At 30.7% G+C, this 24,607-nt stretch overlaps 1 protein-coding gene across 2 annotated transcripts in view; it reads right to left on the bottom strand.

Annotated features, from left to right (window-relative positions):
- Positions 1 to 1,534: 1,534 nt before the first annotated feature.
- The window catches only part of LOC143222699 (inactive rhomboid protein 1-like), a 74,086-nt gene continuing 51,013 nt past the window's right edge, over positions 1,535 to 24,607 (bottom strand). The window contains exons 11-18 of one of the 2 annotated variants that reach the window (XM_076449557.1): positions 21,399 to 21,559; positions 17,511 to 17,538; positions 15,209 to 15,348; positions 11,334 to 11,397; positions 9,343 to 9,513; positions 6,205 to 6,305; positions 4,456 to 4,609; positions 1,535 to 2,096 (exon numbers count right to left, since the gene is read on the bottom strand). In XM_076449557.1, the coding sequence (XP_076305672.1) occupies positions 1,665 to 2,096; positions 4,456 to 4,609; positions 6,205 to 6,305; positions 9,343 to 9,513; positions 11,334 to 11,397; positions 15,209 to 15,348; positions 17,511 to 17,538; positions 21,399 to 21,559 (1,251 nt within the window). In that variant the 3' untranslated portion in view covers positions 1,535 to 1,664. Of the gene's footprint in view, positions 2,097 to 4,455; positions 4,610 to 6,204; positions 6,306 to 9,342; positions 9,514 to 11,333; positions 11,398 to 15,208; positions 15,349 to 17,510; positions 17,539 to 21,397; positions 21,560 to 24,607 lie in introns of both variants that reach the window. The other variant, XM_076449558.1, reaches the window with a different exon arrangement.

Genomic DNA, 24,607 nt, shown 5'->3' with positions numbered 1-24,607 from the left:
AAAACAAGCTATTATTCATGGTATTTTTATTTTCAAAATATACTTTAGGTATGATTTTAAATCACTACATAATCATTTACATTTGTTTAGCCTTTGCATAATTATCCACAAATAACTTCAGTCTTTTTTTTGTAGTAGTTTGGTGACAAGATAGCTCCATGACACTGGGAGATAAAATATACAGATCATGTTATAACTTGCAACATAGATTTAAATCTGAAGGATAGTACAACCTGCTGCTGTGTAGGTCCTAATTTTACAAAAATAAAAAAAATAAAAAATAAAATTGAGTTTCATCTTACAGTTTCCAAACAGTCATTTCTGTTGTTTGTTTGTTTTGAGGATATCTGCTGTGTCCACCTTGTAAAATTTTATACCACATTTTAGTATTACAAATTCCATAAACTTACTGCTGTCCATTCTACTGTTGCATTCTTTGTTTTCCATTTCATCCAAGGTGGTTAATTAATGCTGATAGGGATCTTTTTATATATTAAATTACTAAACTTAATTTTTGGCCAAATAATTAGTACAAAACATACAAAAGAGAAAAATGTTCACCAAAAAAATCTTTCAAGTTTCTATAAAAGAAAAATAATCAATAGAAAATAACAATGGAGGCAACATTACTTAATGATCTTTCCCTTGCCATTTTTAACTAAACTCATTACCAAGATAAAAATAAATTAAAATTTTTGAATTCTGTGTAAAAATGTGAATTGGTTTTTGTTTTAGTGCCAAGTTATATAAAAGTATAACTGCCACCATGTCTGCCATGGCAATAAAACCAATGCATTGGCATTAGTATGGACAGAGAATAAAAATAACTAAATTAAAGTACAACTTAAAAATATGATATTATGACCATCAAAAGCCATTGTTGGCAACACTTTGAAAACATAATTATTAATAACTTCTTCTCAAAAGCTTGATACTAGATCAGTACTAAACTAATTTGTATATTAATGAAGCTAATGCTATATAACAAAATGATTTACTAAAAATCATTACTCAAAAAAACCTTAACTTACAACAATTTTAATAAATTAATATATTGGTTCAGTTACCTTACTATTGCTATAAATATGTTTAGTAATCTTATTTTTATAAAGAAAAACGTACAATGTTCTAGCAACTATTACCTATATAGACTAGTAACATAATACAACCGAATAATCTTCCTAAATAATAGCAAATGACCAAACTTAACTTCATAGCCTCAACTAAGAAATTAATTTGACAGAAAATATGTTAAAATACACTTCTTTTAAAAACATTAACATGTTTGAAACAAATTATGATGAAAAGTCATAAAACAGACAAAACTTACATGTCAATTTGACTAAAATTGAAAATAGTAATGTACTCTCTGTAAATATAAAAATATGATGACTTATTTATATTTTAGTACTTAACTTCATATGTTTAGTTTTGTTTTTACAAAATCTACTTATAAAAAATATGATTGGTTGCAGGTTATTTTTTCCTAAAAAGTTTAAATTTCGTGTGATGAAATAAACACAATGATCATAACTGCAAAATTGAAGTAATTTATTAAAATATACAAATCAAAGCTCTTTTATAAAAAAACAGTTCTAGCACACTGCTAAAATTCCAGTCACAATGTTGGCACTTCAAGGATTTTACAGTCTTAACAGTTGCTATCAGAACTCTTCCTTCCGTAAAACACTTATGTCTTGAGTTTCACAAAAATCATGGGTGAAAGGGATGCAGTTGAAATATTTGCAGAAGGAGCACTCGTGAATTGGGTATACATAAAATAAGACCACTAACCCCAAAAACAGGAGAGTCACCACTACAAGGCAGAGTACAATGATAATGACTTTAGTTGTACGATCGTATGTGCCAAAAGAGAGAAATGGTAGAAGTGCATAGGACAAGAGGAAACCAAATATGAAACCAAAAAGGTGAGAGTAGTTGTCAACCCATGGTAGCAAGCCTAAAATGAACAAGATGAGAGCCACACCCAAAAGACGAAGCAGAGCCACACCTGGCCGTTTCATGATTGGCCAACAGTGAATGACCTCTACTATAAAACAAGCTAACAGACCAAACTGTGACCCAGCTGGGCCCACCTGAAAAAAAGAAAAAAATTGACAAAATTTAAGCTAAAGAAAACAATAACATTATTAATAGCAAAAAAGAAATTATTTCCATAAATATAAGTTTTGCAGCATTTAACAGTTTTACTAAATGGCTTTTAACACTATAGAAGTATTTCACCAGTTAATAGAACAGTTTTCTAAATCTGAACAAAATGCAAGAAACCCTGCCTCAAAGTTAAAAAACAATGAACACTAAAAAAAAAGAATTTTTTCACCAATGTGTCAATGTGGATATTCAAAATGAAATGTATTATTTATAATAATGTTTTATGATGTCAAAAACAAATACTGCTTTTAGAATGCATTTGTGTGCTCAGATGGATGTCTCTAACTAACTTACTGCAAAACTTTATAAGCTTAAAATTACACAAAATACTAATTTAACAACTTGAACTATTCTCCAAAATCATTGTTTTGATTTTTTAGCATTGTTGTATGAATCACTCAAAGCTACATTTAATTACAAGTTTACACATTAATTTTTACTTTTACTGGTTTTGTACAATACAGTGTATTATCACATACAATCTCATATATGTATACACCCACACTGCCGGCCAAAATCTTAAGGCTGCCGAACATAAAGAAAAAACATGCATTTTGCGTTGTTAGACTCAACCATTTATTTGAGTAGAGCCTCAAAAGATGAAAATAAGAAAACGGAAAATAAAAAAAACAAAACTTTTTTAGCATTTAATAAGGAAAATGCAAACACTATGAAATTAGCCTAAATACTAGCTGGTCAAAAGTTGAAGACCATACTGAAACGAAGCGTTAATCGGTAAACATGTAACAAAATTTAGTCATTTGTGTTCAAGCATTAGCGTTGTCAACATCTTCCACCGACATCTCCTGTGTTACATTGGGGAAAAACATGGCAAAGGCTATAAAGTTGACAGAATTTGAACATGGCAGAATCGTCGAGCTACAAAAGCAAGGTCTCTCTCAACGTGCCATCGCTGGTGAGATTGGGCGTAGTAAAACTGCCATTGCAAATTTCTTAAAAGACCTTGAGGGATACGGAACACACACACACTAAAATCAAATGCAGAAACTGTTCTAGAAGCATCCTTTCCTTTTTCTATTTCATGGTGTTAGAATTTAACAAATCATGGCTAAAACTAGCATTTATTCACAGATTTTAATACAGATAAAACTAACACCATATTTTATCTCCATTTCCCTTCATTGAACATTACCAATTGATTCCTACAATAACTGACTTAAAAAAACCTTTCCTACAAGTACTTTAAAAGAAAAAAAAAGCATTTTACATTTCAATGTATCGATTATTTATATTATTTACACAACAACATTCACATAAAGTAACATAAATGAAAATTCATAAATAATTTGTGCATTAATGAATAACTTGCCATGGTTCAATGCATAATTATCACTAAATACATTGCATGGTGAAAATAGGAAGTAAAAAATTCTCTATAACAACTGAATCACTTGAGATCCAGGTTCCAAAGTTATCTGAAATAGAAACCCAGACTTGAAAGTCTGTTGTAATGAAGTATATAATGCAACAAAACATTTTGAAGGATGGATTTTAAGAACATAAAAAGATGTCAGAAAACAAAATTATATGCATTTCAATACAAAATACAACTGGAACTATGTCCATTATTGATGCCCATTACCAGCAAGAGGGTAACAAGTCTAAAAAGGCAGTCTATTTTTTTGTTTTCATTGCTCCTCTCCTCAAACATTATACCTTGAAATATTTATCATGGGAATGAACATGTAAAGTAACATATTTAAATAGATACTGAAACACAATGGATTATTCATTATCACTGAAACTAAGTAAAATAAGTTTCAATACATTTCTTTTTCTTTCTTTGCATCACTGGAAAATAAACAAAGGTATCTTTAAATGTTCCCTAAGAACATTTCTGTGATTTATACAACTACAAATAAATAAGCTATGAAATGTATATTCATGTTTTATTGATGAAAAAAAATTTAAATAAATGTATGACAAAGGATTTACAAAAGATTATAGATGAGCCAACTGAAAGTAAAATTATGTCGATAAGAAATGTTAATGTTGAAAAAGCAGTGAATGAGAACAGTATCTACATCAAAGCAATTTACCACACACATTACTAGCTGATATTACTACAGAATGCATATGGAAAAAAAGCAGAAATCCTGGGAAATGATGTGGGGTGCAGGGTCCAGATCTGAAAAACAATCTCCTTAACTGTTTGCCAGTTCTATGATCATACACTGACTTTTGTCCATCAGTGGATTAGATATTGGTGCTGAAAAAAAAATTGCAGTTACTCAGGCCTACAGAATAACAAGTACTACATACCTCAGCTCTGTATGGAACAAAGATTGCACTTGCAAGATTTCCTGCAACTCCTGATATGACATAGATAATTCCTATTCTCAAAGGGCCTGTCAGTTTCTCCAGATCTCTCATGAAGTAGTACTGGATAACTATTGTAACAAAAAGATGTACAATCCTGCAACAAAAAGAAACCATCAACTCAATACAGTAGTTTTCTTTGTGGAAGAAAATTCTCTTTGTGAAATTCATGGTCTGTACTTCTAACTAAATAAAGATGGGAAGAAACAAATATTGTTCAGTGTCATGCTAATCTGAATTTTATTTTGCACAGGTTTCAACGTTTACATTTAAAACTGCCAGAAAGTCATGTGGTTTTCTTACTTCTGTATTCATGTTACTATTTATGCTGATTAGAGAAAATATACTTTTTTTAGATCTACTTGAAAGTTATAAACCTTCTATAAAGTGGAGAAAGAGAAAGATAATTTTTTCATGAAGTTCTAAGCCTTATTGTATAAAGAGTTTTTCAGTACATTTATCCAATCCCAATACATATAATGAACAATAAATATAAATGACATGGGTATAACAAAACAGTTCAATACTCTTAACAAAACTGAAATGGACAAAAGAAGAAGAAAATTATACCTCACACAATTATCTCAATATTATAGCGACTGATTTCATACCCATGATTTCCCAAAGATATATGAATGAAAATTTTTCATCCATTAAAGTAAGATAGCAATTAACATCAAAATGTGATAAAGTTAAAAAGATTATTCACTAATTACTGTGCTGCTTACAACATCTTCCAAACATCATTATTTATGCTAACTGCTTGAGTTAATTTCACATGATGTTAAAGTCTTTAATTAGGAGAATTTTATAAAAATGCCTTACTTTTAGGCCAAATCTGATATCTAACTGTAGGTTATAAAGATCTATCAGTGTTTCAAATTTGAAACAAATTCATAAAAGTATGTATATACAAATGCATAAAAGCTTGTTTCTCTATCAAATAAAGTTCCTGTACTTTTGGTTCAAAGAAAAATAGAAAGAAATTCAATCAAAATTGGTGTATTTTATCTTGTTTATATCTTAATGAATTGCCTTGAAATTTGGTATGTGAAGTAAAGGTCTAGTAGAGCACATCCTTTGGAACTATATATCAGTCTAGATTACCATGGTCCAGCACACAGGAAGTGAAAAATTGAAAACTGTCATCCCTGTTACAACATGTCTTGTAGGTTTTTTGAGCCACATGGCATGCTATCCTGTCTCAATATAATATATATATATATGAAGAAGATTGTGTGTGTGTGTGTGTGTGTGTGTGTCTGTGTTTGTAGTGTTACAAAATACAAATGGCATAGGAAGTTTTGGAATGGTTGAGCTTTTCAGTTCAGTTCATAGCTCCATAATCTCTTAAGAAATCTGAGATCTATTAAAAGTTTTGGACTCAGGAGGTCAAACAATTTAAATTGATGTGTTTGGCCACATCCAAGGTCTCATTATCTTAACTTACTCTAAACCTACTTAAAAAAATCAAATTTGATGGTAGCCTGGTGGAGATCCTTAGTATTGCTGGTGCACAATAATATAGCTAACAAAAAGGAAGAAAAAGTCACATAGATTAACCTACTCTAATCCTGCCTAAAAGAATAATGTATCATGGCTATTACAGATTCCCTCTCCTTTAAGCCTTGTGAAGCTATAACATGGCATGACAAATTTCTTTATCTTCAGTTAAAATTCTTAACTCTTTACCCTGCATGCAGAAACAGAGATGTCCAAAGACGGTAAAACTGATCAGGTAATTCAGGATCATAAAACGGTATCATTCCACAAACATCATCTAAACAGGACACCTAGAAGGTTAAAGAATAAACAGTTACAATCAGCTAAAAATAGCAAGAAGCAATAAAAATTCTCTGTAAAACATATAACAACATATGCTGAGATTAACTGCAATGGGATTGTGCAAAATAATAAAAAATACTGAAAACACTGTTCTTTAGGGCACTCTATTGGCATAGCACATATGATCCTGTGTTCCCAAAACAGTCTTCACAGCCTTGTGTACAGCATAAGGTCTCTCTCTAATGTCTTATAGTAGACTCAACACAAGTAGTTAATTGCTAAAGCACACCCATTCTTCAAAGCAAGTTTCTTCTGAAGGTATGCAATACAGCTGAAGTATGTCTGTTCAACTTTCACATTAAAATGCTTTACAGCAAGAGTTGTGGTTTGTAGAAAATGCAATAGGAAAGCCAGCTGGACTTGTTGGTAATATCCAATTTCTTGTCATTCTTTATATAGGCCATGTACTCAGTGGTAAAAGGTTCTGACTTGAGAAACCATGAGTATAGTCAAAATTTTTTAATAATCAGTTTATAAACCAATAAACTTATCTCAAACAAGTAACCTTCAGCAGATGGAGTATCTCACTATAAAAGTGCACATTTAAGTATGATTGTTTCCTAAGCAGAAGATTTCTTTTACATCCACTTCTACCTCACCTGTCCTTTCTGTTCCACTTTCTTCTGATGAAAGGTGTTGTGCACAATTCTAACCTGATTATTCCAGTATTGGTTTACAACACTCTCCTACAGTATCTTACATATTACATTTCTGTATGAAGACTCATAATCATCAGTTAGAAAATCAAAACAGAATACTGAGACATCCATGTGGAAAGAACTATTCTAGCACCATACACATGATTCCAAGTATAAATTAAATATCTTTAAGACACTGTTTTAAGTCTGGTGCATTTTATAATCTCTAAATAGCAGTTGAACCTAAGGTTCAAATGACTGACAGTTTCTTTGCAAGTATTATGTACATGATCAGTGTGAAAGACATGATTTACTTTCTCATTCTGAATTCTCTTCTCAAGTCCACTCTTAGAACACTGAACAACATTACAAAAGTCCATCAGGAGAGACATGCAATCATTCCAAAGAATGTTATTCTGTTCAAATACTTTAGAAAGTTCCTTGACAAAAATATCAGTATTTACAATGAAAAGACTAACAGCGATCAAATGAATTAGTGCAACAAAAGTTTGGATTCTAACTTAACATGATACCTGAATCTTACTATCACAATCAACATCAGAAAATAATTTTTATTCTTAGGTCTAAATAACATAATTAAGATTATTATAATTATTATCATCAAAAATAGTTATTAGTTTGTTTGTCTTTTGAATTTCTCGCAGAGCTACACGAGGGCTATTTGTACTAGCTGTCCATAATTTAGTAGTGCAAGACTAAAAGAAAAGCAGTTAGTCATCACTATACCCACTGCCAACTCTTGGGCTACTCTTTTACCAATGAATAGTGGAATTGACTGTCACATTATAACGCCCCTATGGCTAAAAGAACAAGCATGTTTCGTGTGACGAGAATTAATACTTGTAACCCTCAGATTACGAATCAAACACCTTAACCCACCTGACCACACCGAGCCCATCAAAAATAGGTTAAAATAAAAGTTTATAAAGCCCAACCCTGTTACATATTTGTAAAAGTTCCAAAAATTCAATTGACACTGGAAAGAATTAAGTCACTGCTCTCAAACCTACTATTCAAACTTGGACAGTGGTCAATGCAGGTCAGTTGGAAACCCATGGAAGTACCTGCATACCAAATCTCAACATCTCAAATTAATTTTCATGATTTATAGGCCTAAGCATAGATCTGAAGCTTAATAACTGAAATTTAGTTCTGGTATTCAAGTTTAGCCTGTAGATCTATTACTGCTCAGTCAAAAATGTAAAATACCTTCTTTTCCACTATTATCACTCATTACTGTGTTTGTAGTCCACATTTATGAACTGGTAATCAAATGTGTTTTAATAAAACATTTTTTTCTCAAGGTAAGTCATGCAAAAGTATTCAGAGATGATGATGCATAACTTACAATGTTTGAAAACCATTCACACACTGCTTTCTCTACAGTGTTGATTTTCTTAATACATCCACCAAAATTTTATTTCTTGTTCCAAATGTGTACAGCAAAATTCACTTTAAGTACTGCAATCAGGTTATTATATTCTGGACGGGTCCCACTAACTGATGGCATTTAGACTAGCTGCCATTTTCTATGCTCAAGTGAAACCAGAAAGTACTAGTATTTGTACTTGGATGCTCAATCCACCAAAAGCCACTCAAACACCATACATAATTATACAGCAGTCTCTCATTTTTATATATTAATACTCAGACAAGCACACAAATGGGTTGCCTAGCATTTATGTTCAATAGAGCTGTGTTTAGTTGAATGTATAAATACATTTGTCAAATGATAGAAATTATAAATCAAATTATATAAATACTTTAAAGCAAAGAACTAAACACAATTTTAAAAAGCTTGTACTAAGTTTCATACAATCCAGTTACTTAATTCCACTATGAGAATGATAAAAAAAAAAGATATCAGTGACACCCCTCTGTTCCTGAAAGAGTTAACTGTCACAATGCAATACTAGGACAGATAATCTGCAGATTATAAATCTAGCACCCTAACTATTATGGTGTACCAGATCTTCTATATGTACACTTATTTTTTCTCATAGCAAAGACACATTGTCTATCTGTTGTGTCACTGAGGGGAACTGAATCTCTAGTTTAAGCATTTTAAATCTGTAAGGTGTAGATGTACCATTGTCCCACTAGGGTACACCTTTTATGCAAAATGAAATTTTAAAGCCTAACAAATAACAGACATTCTAAATTAAATCATATAATTTGTTTAGAGCAAGGAACTAAAAAATATTTAGAAAGTTTGTACCAAGTGTCATGCACCTCAGTTATGGAATTACACTGTGAGGAGGACTAAATCAGGGTATCCAAAAAGGGTTAACAACAGTAAAATCTATAAGCTGTTTCCTAATTTCACCTGAGAGCACAATGCTGCTTCTTCATGGAAGAATCCTTTTACAAAATCGCAATATTCCTTCGTTGTGATGCGACATTCACCATATATCCCCACACAACAAGGTCTACCAATTACTTCACAGGCCATGTGAGCATCAGCTTGGTTTCCTCCTTGGATTGGTCGTCTACATATCTGCACAATAAAACAAAATATTATTGGTGTAAGATCTTAACTACATCTTACAAATGTTGGATTAACCTTATTGCCACACATGATGCAAGGTTTTAGTGACTTACATTCAACAATTTATTATTCAACTTTCTGTTTATGTTATACTAATTAATATGGCATAAAATCTCAGCTAATAAACAATATTTTAATAGTACAAAAGTTTTAAGTTCTTAAACTTACAAGGCAATATTTTTAAAAAAATTCCTTAATTTCCCCTAGTGTGACATTTTATCAACCATCCTTCATATATGTATGAAATTAAACATAATTTTTTAAAATGAAACTGTCATTGCTTAAACAAACCATAATTTTCATAACCTTCAATTCTGTACGGTTACAGAGCTATCAAATAGAAATCAAACCCTTCTTGCCGTGTCCATCTGACACATCCTCTCTTTCAAGATTTATTAATAGGTCTCTCTTACGTTTAACTTTAAATTATCTATAACCAATAGAAAGCCAAGGTTTTCATCTATGAAATAAAGAACCATCAGTTTCACTGTTAGTACAAACTTTATTCCCATGGTAAAGATAATGATTAGCATAGATGAATTTGTAACAGCTTTTGCTGTATAGCTAAAATATCAGAAAACTTAAGGAAAACTGTTTATACTTTTTGCATGTTTTTAGTCTACATCCTTTGATGCACTATCTAATTAACTCTCTCAACACAAGCATCAATTTGACCAACTACATGACCACTCTGCACACACTTAGTCTTTCAGCATGACATTGTAAGTTTTTCAAGTACAAAAATTCATATTTCTTAATAAAGTATTTTTAATGTACTAAAATAATAATTTGTCCATGCATATATTCAGTATTTGTTTTGAACAGTCTGTGACAAAAGTAATTTTCATGTTAAGATTAAAAATACTTTTCCTTATCTCAAAAACTTCATATTCCTTTGTGTAATCCCTAAAAACCTTAAAAAACGTTTTTTTTTCCAATAAAACATTATCTGTTATCTTCTCTACTTTAGCTCAAAAAAGGATCAGTAAGTTTAACCTATGCAGTTACCAACAATAAAGAAAAAAAATCTAAATTACCCTTTTATCTTTCTAGAATGACTTTAAATCATAATATGAAACTACATTCATTTACCCTACATGGCTTTAAGCTTGTATCATTTAAAAACCAAGATTATGAAATGAAGAAAGGTTTTTTAATCTTGACACAAAAATCACTTTGCCCACAAACTACTGAAAACAAATACTGAACATATTAATTGTAAATCTTTTAGTTTATTTAAAACTCTTCACCAAAAAAATATTTGTTTTGTATGTGAAAGGCTTATAATACTAACTGAAAGGTTGTTAAATTTTGTGAAGATATAATACTATTTAAAGTTAGTAGTGTCAAATCTATAAAGATTAAAATATCCAAAGGTCATATGGTTGATCAAATCAGCTGAGTCTGTGTTGAGAGAGTTAAATACACAAACCTGTAATATTTTTAGTAAATTTTTCCCCCTGATCTAAAATTGATATAAAATGTATTTATCCTATTACTAAAAACAAAACAAAACTAAAGCTATTTCTTCAGCACCAAAAGGAAAAAAGAGAAGACAAAGTCAAAATGATTAGAAATCATTCACTTATTTAAAAAAATAAATAAATAATTATTCAGTATGATAGAGTTTTAAAGCAAGGTAGTTATAAGTCTATAGCTAAGAACTCTTACCCAGCAAACTCCATAAATAAACTAGCTAAACAGAATTTTAATGGAGATGAAAATGAATATTCTTTACAGTCATTGGATGTGAAACAGAGTGCACTTACTGGCCATTTTGTTATGTCATCAGGCCATTCAAAAGGATGAGCAGAAGCAGGTTCTTCACAGTATCTAGAAGAAACAGCTACAAACATTACATTTTTGAGAACTTAAGACTATCAGATATTATCACAAGTACATTTTCATATGCTATTGTAACATGTATTTGTTTATTCAGTGTAGTAATATAATAATTATACCATATTTGTGTAAAGCTCTTAATGTTTATCTAGATAAGTAATCACTTCAAAAGTTAAATGCACTCATAAAATTATCACCAATAAATGCTATTGTTACAACTGGACAAGTAACCTCATCAAATGTTAACAGTAAATCTGGATAAGATTATCATCATCAGTTAGTAATACTGCATGAGTAGGTTCCCAAATCACCTATTAACATTTCATCTTCATACAGTAACTACAATACATCTTTAGATTTATTTAAGTTATCAGATTTTAGTTATTTTTTATATTGTTATTACATTAAACAGTAATGCTACAACTGTGTAAGATTACAGTTATGTCAACAAATGATAATGTTAAATTTGTTTTAAGTTACTCCATATATTTGTTGTATGATAACAGATACTAAACTGAGCAAACCTGCATTAAAAAATAGTAATACACACACACACACACGACTTCAGCAACAGTTCCATTTTAAAAAGGATTCATTGAAATATTTAACATGAATTTTAATTCATAACACTCCTTCATGTGTGATAACTTGTATTTGTCTTCATTTTACTTTCATAAAAAAAACCAACAAACCTTTACATGCAATACCTACACTATGTGGCCAAAAGTATGTGGACACCCAATCATCACACCTATATGCGCTTGTTGAATATCTTATTCCAAAATCATGGGCATTAATATGGAGTTGCTCCCCCCCTTTGCTGCTATAATAGCTTCCACTCTTCTGGGAAGGCTTTTCACTAGATTTTGGAACATGGCTGCAGGGATTTGATGCTATTCAGTCACAAGAGCATCAGTGAAGTCAGGCGAGAAGGTCTGGCTCACAGTCAGTGTTCCAATTCATCTTCCGACCTCAGCAAATCATATCTTTATGGACCTTACTTTATGCATAGGGGTATTATCATGATGAAACAAAAAAGAGCCTTCCCCAAACTGTTGCCACAAAGTTGGAAGCACACAATTCTCTAGATTGCCATTGTATGCTGTAGCATTAAGATTTCCTTTCACCGGAATTAAACAGCCTAGCCCAAATGATGAAATACAGCCCCAGACCATTACGCCTCCTCCACAAAACTTTACAGTTGGCACTATGCATTCAGGCAGGTAGCATTCTCCTGGCATCTGCCAAACACAGATGTGTCTATCAGATAGTAAAGTGTGATTCATCACTGCAGAGAATGCATTTCCACTGCTCCAGAGCTCAACGGCTGCATGCTTTATACCACTCCAGCCGACAATTGGCATTGTACATGGTGATCTCAGGCTTGTGTGCAGCTGCTCAGCCATGGAAACCCATTTCATGAAGCTTCTGACAAACAGTTATTGTGCTGACATTGCTTCCAGAGGCAGTTTAGAACTCGGTAGTGAGTGTTGCAAAGGTGGACATACGATTTTTATGTGGTACACACTTCAGCACTCAGCAGTCCTATTCTGTGAGCTTGTGTGGCCTACCACTTCGTAGCTAAGGTGTTGTTACTCCTAGACATTTCCATTTCACAATAACAGCACTTACAGTTGACCAAGGCAGCTCTAGCAGGGCAGAAATTTGATGAATTGACTTGTTGGAAAGGTTGCATCCTATGACAGTACCACATTGAAAGTCACTGAATTCTTCAGTATGACCCATTCTACTGCCAATGCTTGTGTATGGAGACTGCTTGGATGTATGCTTGATTTTATTCACCTGTTAGCAACGGGTGTGGCTGAAATAGCTGAATCCACTAATTAGAAGGGTGGTCCACATACTTTTGGCCATGTAGTGTATTATACATTTCTCTCGATATAAAACCATTTTAAGTACAAAACTAAGATTTTCTTTGTGGTTTGGTAACACTTAGATATTACTTTGAGTTTGTGACCCCACATTTTTTTTAGTGATTCACAGGCACTTTTTCTCCCATACAGTAGGCACTGAAGATCTTAGCAGATAGTCTTTTTTCAACACATTAATTAGTAAATAACTACATTAACAGCAAAAACTTGTGCATATGTTTTCATTACAAAACAGAAAATCTATATAACATTAATGTTTTATGATCAAAAGTGTAAGGAGCAAATAAAGACATGTTATCAATATTATAATACAAAAAAGTCTACAAAAATTATATACTTTTATTTGCGTTATTTAAAGCTTGAAGAATTTTGACTGAAGTATTTCATTAGGTCAAAAACAAGTTTTTAGATGAACTTTATGTAATTCATAATAGTAAGTTGTTTTACAAATCCTGGATTACCTACAGTAATCCATATACAACCACCATTCAAAATTATTTCTATATGATGAAATATAGAAGATGAAGCTGTATTAGATGTTACACAAGTTTTAAGAATAAACAATTCTGAAATAAATTACTAACTGTGAACATCAAATCTACCACAATACATAAAGCTATGAAGTAGTTTATGATTTCTGTAAACACTTTCATTAACAATCCAGGTTGAATTTTCAATATATAGTTTTATAATTTTGTATTTATACTACTATATTTATATAACAGATGTTACTTTTCTTTCTGTTTTTTAATTTTGCACAAAGCTACATGAGGGCTATGCTAACCTTCCCTAATTTAGCAGTATATTTAGAGAGAAGGCAGTTAGTCATCACCATCTACCACCAACTCTTGGGCTACTCTTTTACCAATGAATAGTGGGATTCACCATCACATTATAGCACACCCACAGCTGAAAGGGTGAACACATTCAGTGTGATGAGGATTTGTACCCACAACTCTTGGAATACAAGTCGACTGCCTTAACCATCTGGCCATTCTGGGTCACTTTTCATTATTAGGTTATCACATATATTTAGGACTAACTTAAATCTCCTAAGCTGGTGAACCCCGAGGATTTATTATTGGGTTTGCAGTTGAAAAAAACTGTTAATAGTGGAGGTACCCAAATGTGTTTTAAGGTAAAAATGTAAAAACTGTATATTTAATCAGTTTGTTTTTTTTAACTTACCATTTTACTTATAGAAATCTATCAGCTCAGAAAATAAAAGCTAACTTCATGTTCTTGTAATTTTACATTTTACTAATACTTTGTAGTAAGCTCATTGAGTTTATGTTTACAGAGGGTGGGATTCATAAAGATGTAAAATTTAATGGAAAAATTATATCTATTAATATTATTCCACAAAAGTGTAATGAAACCGTGTCTGAAGTTTTAATAAAAAAAAATTCCATATTACCTCAAAATTAATTTTTGGACTTAATCTATATGCATTTTCACACATACAACATTTTTCACACACAAGCTATAACTATGGATTTTGATACATAAGAAATTTAAAAGAATGAAGTGTTACAGCCCCCCTTTATTAGAAATAAATTCTTGGTTAACTTATTTTTTTAAAACACAAGCAATAAACATAGCATGTTTACTATTTTGGTCAGTTTAATATTTTCATAATTTTGAAGTAAAATTCTGGTGTAGCAGAAATAACAAAAAGAGCTTTTGTTTAACAGCAGGAATAGTTTTTCAGAACTCTCAAAAAATTTATTGTTAGCTTCATTATGCTCATTAAAAAGACTGCAACATTTAAACTGTTTAAAGGTATATTGTTGAAGTTGCAACTCTAATATCCAATACAATAAGTTTATTTGTATTGCTTGATAATTCACAGGCATTCTCACCATATAGCTAATTTTTATACAAAGAAAAACAAAAACAGCTTAAATTACCGAGGGTCCTGGCCACATACAGACCCTGAAAGTCTTCTGAATGTAGATTCACTATTAGACAATGCTCGTTCAGAATTCTGCATACGTGTTGGAGGCCCTGGATTAGTTCTGTTCCACTTCTTCCATGATGAAATTATTTTCTGAAAGAAAATACATTATTTGTAATTTGAAGTTTGTTTTGAAATATAATAGCTACCAAAATAATATATTTTTATACACAAGACAATCTATTGAAACTTTGAAATACATTTCATCATTCACTGAAACACACAATAGCTACATTAAAAAAATGTTAGTTTCACAAATTTTACAATATTTCAATGTTAAACACCATGCTAACATGTTAAAGTAAATTGTTAGTTGATTTAGTTCAACACAACATCTTAATCTATCACACTTAGAATATTTTTCTCAGAAACGAAAGAAACAAAATAGATTTACTTGAAACTAACAAATTTTTGCTTCACTGTTAAGTTTAAACAAAAATATTAATTTTATTCCATGTTTTTTATTCAATAAACACACCAGTTACAGGATATCTAACTAGTTTATAACCTAAAAATCTTAATGTAGATACAGAAATGTGATATTTTCTGCATTGTCCATAAGCTTAAAGTTGCTCAATCATCTCGTACATCCTCAAGTTAGAACATAATGAAATTATCAGATGTATTTTAAGTTAATATGAAGTCTACACACACAAAAAAAAACTGAATCAAACTCATAATCTAGCTTATTAAAATTTTGGTATAAGATCAAATATTTTCATTTTTAGTCTTAATTACTTGTTTTTAATTAGATACTTATAGGAAGAATGATATTGAAATAGTTTAGTTGCATTCACATGGCATTTGCTAAACAATACAAAAGATAATCACAAAGTTATAACTTAACCTCAAAGAATCATTACATTTCTATACCTGCCATTAATACTACAAGTGTTTGATTATTAAACTATAAAACAAGCTTTTATAATTCTTTACAAAAGATAATCATCATTTCATCAAGAATTTACACACTAATTCTTGAAAATGTTAATAAAAAAATATCTGCACAAAAGTCCTAGAACAATATCTTTTTAGTTCTTCCTACCACCTTCAAAAGATGATTCTAAGTGCATAAACCACTGAGAGCTTACAATCTATATTAAAACAGGTCTTGTGAAATATACATTAATTAAAAAATTATCTAACAGCCTAAAGTAATGGTCAGATTGTATAAGAGGAACTTATATTAATGCTCTTACATACACATATAAATGAAAGTTAAAAACCATAATTATTCATATGACACCATTTATATATATAGTTCCTTAATGATCAATTTAGTGCCACATAATCTACAGCAGTCATGTTCAAACCTTTAAAGAACTAAATTTTAAATACAATCTCTATGAAGAAACTGGACCAAAGATATGTTCAGTAGAATAGCAGAATATAATTATAAAACATATTATATTACATATATGTTAGTCATAGATGATTTTATAGTTCATTGGTTCATAATGACAAACAACAGAAACAAGAGTAAACACTCTTAGAATTGATCGAGCCTATAACAAAGCCTTGTTTGTGTAAGTATCAATATTATGTTAAAAATCCCTGTATGGAACTCCAAAGCCTTATATCAAATACTTATTTCAAATGATAAGCTCAGAAACAAAAACTGAAACAAACAGCTCAGGGATACACATAGCAATAGGTCTTAAGTAGGTCCAGAATCAGCTTGGTCTTAAGAAATTTGGACTTGCCCAAAAGAAGGTCAACAGTGAAGCCTAATACACTCAGATAGTATTCAAAGACTTTAAGTAGGTCCAGAATCAGCTTGGTCTTAAGAAATTTGGACTTGCCCAAAAGAAGGTCAACAGTGAAGCCTAATACACTCAGGTAGTATTCAAAGACTTTTGTGCATATACAATCCTCAAAGCATCATCAAGAAGTTTGCAAACTCTTTTTAACAAACATATTTTATTAACTGTTTAATCAGAAGTGTTTTTAAAGTTAATTCACTCAAGAATGGCAATACATATTTTAAAAAAATGGTTGATTAACATACTTTAAGATATTACAGAACTACTTATTTCTAACTTCCTTTTGAAATTCTTTGAAATATTTCTGATAAACTTGTTACTCTTAAAGAATCAGATATTTTAAAATAGTTCACTCTATAAAACATTTCACAGTAACTATTATTACACATTCAGTTTTAAATCCTTGTGTCCCAACATGCAAACCAGTTCCGCATATTCATGCAAAAACTCACAAAAACACCAAGCAAAATAATAAATTTTCAAAAGGCCTACCCCAGTCAGCAATCCTCGTGTGAAATGCAGTAGGAAGAAAAAAACTACATGATTTTTTCATGTCTTTAAAGCATCAACATAATATAATTAATCATTGAAATATTCTTTACTTATACAGAAAATTTTAACATCTGAAATGTCATTTTGTGGTTTTTACACTGCAGCCTGGTATGCACTGTTAGGAACACAGGCGTCCAGGTACTTCAGAATGCAAGATTCAACATTAAGTAAAAGTATTATTGAAAAGCTGAACTTTAAGAATAACCTTTTCAAAGCTATATAAGCCATTAAGGGTGCAACCGCACATAAAAAAACTATAACTACTGGTGAAGACATAACTGTAAAGTCTTTCCAATTTGACTTAAAGATAAAAGAAGTCCAGCACTAGCCAAAGAAGGGGCCTTCCTCCCCCCAATTATGATGTTCCATAGCAGCATGTTTGTCAATGTACAGTTCAGATAATTAAAAAAATTTTGTTCTTACGATCATGAAATAAGACTTTTATCAACTAGCTTTTAATTTTTTTCTTGCAGATATTGCTATTTATGCACTTAACAGCAAAACTTTATTTCAAAGCTTTCATAGTGATAGTTTGAGTTTTGCTAAGAGCTGAAAAACAAGATGGTAAAAACTTGTATTTTTTTATCAACATTTAAAAATATTATATGTAATGAAAGTGAAACCCTGCTTCACCAATTCAAAAACAACTATAATTAACTGTAAAAAACATCATAAAGTACAATTCTGAGTTGTACAGACACAAAGAAATGCCAACTCCATAAAATCTTAACATTTCTAAATAATCAAGTTAATTTACAATTTATCAATATAAACAGATTAGACATAAAATTTCCTATTAATTACTCAATATAAAATGTGCTTATACAAATTACCACTGTTTATTCATAACTAATTCTATATACAACTTTTCTTAATATCTAAACAATTTCTCTACAGCTCTGACTTTACTACCTCATACCCAAAGATGGAGATGTTTTCATTTTTCATTTGTGTGTTAATAGTATAATTAAAAGACATTCTCATGTGCTTTTCTCAAAATCAGATTTGGTACCAAGCTTGAGTGCCCCCTTAAAAGTAACAGACTTAATATATTTGAATGTACCTCAAATGTCAAATGAAGAAATATTGTTACTATCGTAGCAAACTGGGATTCTAAAATACAGCAAAAGTCAGGAAGAATTGAGATAGAAAGAGCTTTAGTGTACAATTCTGGTGTATATTTTAGTTTTGGTTAGTTACTTTAAAAGTGACAAAAAATCATGAAGTTGGAGTTGCACTCTCTGGGGATTTTATACTTTGATTTATGTTTATAAACAAAACTAAAAATAAAGGAAAAACTGGGAATTTTTATTTTTTTTACTTAAGTTTTAATTTTGTACTTGATACATTAGATATTGTTTCCAAGTCTTTGGAACATTCTGTTTGGTTTGGTTTTGTTAAAAGTACATTTGCAAGGTTTAAATAAAAAAACATCAATTATGAAGATACTACCTCAAAAATATTACTGTAATGATATTAAAACTACTGAATAAGGATTCAGTCTTCAAAGGATGGTATATTCATTAAATTGCATATTAAACATTAACTGAAACTAAATGTATATTTATCTCTAATTACTCTATCTACTACTAGTTTTTTACAGCATCTTTTTAGAAGTACATGGTTGGTTTTGTTGAATTTTGAGCAAAGCTATTTGAGATACACACATTTGCACTACCCACCCATTCCTAGCTTCAAACTGATAAACTAGAGAAAAGAAAACTATCCAACACTGCCTGCCATCAACTTTTGAGATACCATTCACTAGTGAACAGGAGATTAATCATCCTTATAGTTTAAAGAACAAGCAGGTCTCAATCCCAAAACAGCAGGTTACAAGTCCAGTATTTCTTGTTTTTTGTGGATATTCTTTATTGTTATAAAACTAAATTAAAAGAAGAAAATTAGAAAATTTTAGTTTAGATTAGGCAAGATATTAAAGAATAACAATTCCACATAGGGTGTGCTTGCAAGCAGCTCAATGAGGAATCAGGTGGCATGATTATAACTTAGAGCAACAGAACAATAAGATATAGTATTAATAGATGTAGGCCACATTCAATTTTATGTCATTTAGGATAAACAACTGTAGTTTTCTATTACAACTTACAGTCATTCAGACAAAATAGTAATTCAGATTTATTTTGTATTTCTTTTTATGGTCGTTACAAGGTATCAAACTAACCAAGACTACATAGAGTCAGAGTTGATGAAAGAATGTAGCAAGTGAAATACAAAGTTTTAATATAAAAGACAAACAAAAGATGTTTGATATTTGTTTACAATATTTTAAAGTAATGCAAATAAAATTTTAAAAAGAAAGATTTTTAACCTAAATATGAAAATCACTTTAAACTTGAAGAAGTCACTCCAACTCCACATATTCACAGTCAAATCATTGGTAAAAATACTTAATTAAGAGAAGTTATAGTATGGAAATTCTAATGGTTACTTTGTGGTTCCAAGCACAGTAATATCAACCAACCTCATATGAAGAGTTAACCCAGTTCAAAAATTCATCCAACTATCCAAAGAGTTCATTTGAATAATTAATCTCATATTTTTAAATTTTATTTTACTGTACACATTGAAGGTTTTGCTATACTAGTGTTAAATAAAATAAGAGAGAAAATATAATTATATGAAAAATTAAGAAAGAATAGTTTTATAAGTTTCACAAATGAAATTTGATATTTTTAAGATGAAAAATGTTTTTATTCTCAACATAAAAATTACCTCTTAGTTACACTAATCCAATTCTGAGTCAGAATGCCTCATTAAAACCTTTTCAAATGCACAAACAGATCTTTAGAAGAAATATTTTATTAAAGATTCTGATTTTTCATGTACAACAGATCTGAATGTTTACTAAAAGTCTGCCATATTTTGTGAAGACTTACAAAAACAAATGTTACTATGTATAACTTCACAAAAATAGGTTTGGTCCAATGGACCAATGTTATGCAGTTAATGGTACTTTATTTCTTAATTTTCAAGAGATTTTCCTGCAAGTTTCAAGATACTTCATGATCAAAATTGGTGGTATCATTCCAGGCTGCAGTGTAAAGATTAGATATTAAAAACTAATTCTATATCAATTCAACTAAAATAGGAAAAGAAAAACAAAGAGGATTTATAAACACTATAATAGCCATTATGATTTTACATCTGAAAGGAGATTCATATCTGCTATTGTGATGAGATATACTACGTAAATATTACAATAATAGGTTAGATATATTCAGTTTAGCAACATCCCTTTAAAAAATGTTTCATATTTTGATGCCATAAACTTAAAATATATTTTACTTTACAAATCTGACACTTTTGTGTATTAAGTATTTTTAAGTTATTGCATTAAACTATGTAACTAGATTGATAAATAAAAATGTAAATTAAACAAAATCCATGATATTTTTAAAAAATATCTTGAAAAGTCTCAATAAACTCATTTACTTTCCAAATTGTAGTATTAAAACTAAAATTATCTAACAAATATTGACAGTAAATATGCCAACTGGTAAAAAGAAATCTACAGAATAATGTTTCCTGTATTTAAACAATGAAATATATTTATACTTATATATATATAGAAACATAATAAAATAGGGAGCAGAAATGACAAAATGTCTGATAAATGTCAAACACTGAAGATTTTTTTATTTTATTATAATTTATGAACAAATATTATGTTTCATTAATAAATATTCTATTCTAAGGGGTTTTTGTTTCACATATTAAGATTCATCACTAGCCTACTAATATATCCAGATATAACAGAGCATGAAACAGCAATCCACTACCAAAAAGAAGAAGAAAAAACTTACCGAGCACTTGCTGCGTGAGGTCTGTACACATCCTGATTGATCGTTTCGTACACAACATGCAGTATCTCTTTCTTTATCCCGATCTTTTTTAACTGCATCAAAAATATTTTTGTCTTTACGCATACAGGGAGTAAATTTAGCTCCCAAGTGTACCAAGTCAGCCTATAAAATATAACACATTAATATTTTCAAGTAGTAAGACTAAGCCATAAATTAATTGAGATTCAAAAAAATAATTTCTAGTGATTTATGAATACATTCATAAACATTCAAAACATGAAAGATAAAAAATACAACCTAATATTTTACACTGTTGTTAAACAATACCAAAACCAGAGTTAATTTCTAACAGGTGTTTTATTAAATTATTGTTGCCATATTCTACAAGCATCCAAGCTAGCTGCCTAAAGATAGTGGCCAGAGAATCTTTGAAACTACTCCTTCACAGTCAGTGGCCAAGGATGCTTTTACAGTATTATATCAGAATATTACAAAATTACTGGCATGGAATCATTGGCTAGATAATTTTCAATTGTTTTTGCACACTTGATATTAACTACAAGATGATCAAGACACTTTCAAATATACTGATCTATGATAAAACAAGGAACTATTTCAAATCTGTTACTATACAGTATGTAGTCAAAACCTATTTAAGTTACTACGTAAATTTTAACTTTCTCAACATGGACTCAGACAAACTTATTGACCATGTGACCACTTTGTTATTCTTACAATTTCAGAACCACTAACTTTTAATATAGCATATATATTTTCACAAAATGTGGCAGTATTTCAATAAATGTTACATATCTTTTACATACAGAAAATAATATTTTTAGTGAAATATTTTTAAAAAAAGATTGTTCATTAATATACTGAGTTTTTTTTACTAGTTGGAGTGCAACATAATTTTCATGTTAAGATTAAAAATCCTTTTCTTCATCTAAAAAAGCTTAAATTTCATTTGTACAATTGCCAAAACCCCTAAATGTTTCAAACTGTTTAAAGTAAAAATTTACATTTTATTTCTACCGTAACTCTACACACAGTTAGTCAATTTCATAAACTTCATAAACACACAAAAAATATCTAAATTAAATCTTTATAGTATGACTTCAAAATTGTAACATGTAACCACATTTGTTTATCCTAAGTCACATTAAACTCATTACAGTATATATTTATTTATGCTTAAGTTTTAATGTTTTACTGCTCTTCCAACCATGCCTAACAACTATTCATGCCATTATAAATTAAAAATCACTTATGGAATATGCAACTCATGTATGACTCCAAACTATTTGCATGCATACTCATGAAAATGTTTTATGCTATTATTGCTATTTATTTTACCTAATCTAACCTTACTAATAAAAAGTTTCCAATATTTACATTTGTGTTACTTTTATAATAATAAATACAGAATATACGTGAAAAACAAGAAATAAAATATCTACCTGGGCAGATTGGTTTGGCATTTATTGGTGCAAAACAACTAAGCTACTTGTGCCAAACATCTTGTAAAAAGTTAAAAGTAAAGTATTAAATTTTGTAAAAAGACAAATTTAAATTTTTGAATTAAAACTTGAAAAGCATGAAATCCAATTTTTATAACTAGTGTACATCAGTAAGAGAGAAATTACAGTAATACTAGTTTTGAAGGACATTCTGTAGCATAAGTTGAATGGTCATAACTTACCAAGATGACTAGCAGGTAAATACAAACACCAACATTAGTTACTTGAAGTTGGCCTTTCCAGTTCTGGTTTCGAGTTATTTGACGTTATGGCTATTTTCTAATTTCATATCTAACTAGTTGTACATCAAAAAGGAATAATAAAAAAGGTGCAATTTATGAATTCCAAACTTAAATGGTGTTAAAAAAAGTCAATGGCCTTTAAAAAAGTAAAAACATTTGTAAAGTGGACAGTGTTACCATCTTCGATGACACTCCAACATTATGGGTAAACATTGGGACAAAACACGTTTAAAATGGTGATGTCGTAAAGATGGCAACACAGTATAATGAGGCTTATTGTGTCACACAGACAACACGTTGGTGCATTACTCCCAGACAAAAGAATACAATGAGTTAAAAAATTGACCAATGCAAAGTCTAGAAGGGACAAATTCCTCTTTCTGATCCTTATGGAAGCATGATGGCCAAAGTCCAATATAATTTTATTTTGAAAAGCTTGCCTTCATGTTGCTCATTCCAAGTCAACTGCCAACTGGCACGGAGACGAGCATTAAATACAGGACTGTAATCCATGTATGGAACAGGCACAGCAGTAATAGTGCCAGAGCAGACAGACTTAGCTGTGGTGTCAGCAAGGTTGTTCCTGCAAATACCAACATGGCCTGGTATCCAGAAGAGTTGGATAGAAGTAGATGTTAAAGAAAAAAAGGGCCAGTTGGTTTTGAATATTAGCAAGAACTGATGTGAAGCAATTCCAGGGCTAAAAGAGAGTGAAGTGAATTAGTATAAATAGTACAGTTCATGTTCTGTGTAGCTTCTAGGTGATCCAGGACAAGAGAAATGGCATACAATTCAGCAGTGAACACAGAAACAGTCGAGAAGAATCTATGTATAACAACTGAATCATGGCAAACAATGGCAGAGTCCAAAATTTGATTTCAAACCATCTATATAAATGGGAATGGAAGGATGGTTCAAAAGATGTTCGGCAAACAGAAGAGGATACTTCCAATCAAGAGTATCTGTCTTCCTCAGATGACTCAAAATGGGTCACATTTGGGGATAGTAATTAGCCATGGTGGGATGAGCTGATATGTCGATACTGCTATGTCACTCTAAGATAGACCCAATTCATCAAACTGCACATGGAGACAAAGGGTAAAAGGCACAGTGGCAGACCATCTATTGTGAAAAGGTGTGGCCCAATAAGGAAGGAAAACACAACCCCATATGGGATGCTGTGGTAAAGACTGAAGTTTTGAAGCATACATTAAAGACAGTTTCAAATGACGAAGGTTTAGGAGGGGTTCAAACTCTATCCTGGAGAAATGCGAAAGGCCCTTGTGCAGAGCCAAAGCCCACGATGGTGAACAGGTTCCAACATTTAAGGCTGAAGCCACAGATGAGAAACCCATAGTCTAGTCTTGATCGAATAAGAGCACAATAGAATTTTAGCATAGATCATCGCTCCGCCCCCCAAGAGGTGGAAGAGAGGTCACGGAAGATGT

Source organism: Tachypleus tridentatus, chromosome 8 (assembly GCF_004210375.1).
Source record: "Tachypleus tridentatus isolate NWPU-2018 chromosome 8, ASM421037v1, whole genome shotgun sequence".
NCBI classification, from domain to species: Eukaryota; Metazoa; Arthropoda; class Merostomata; order Xiphosura; family Limulidae; genus Tachypleus; species Tachypleus tridentatus.
This window is presented reverse-complemented; position numbering and strand designations above follow the sequence as displayed.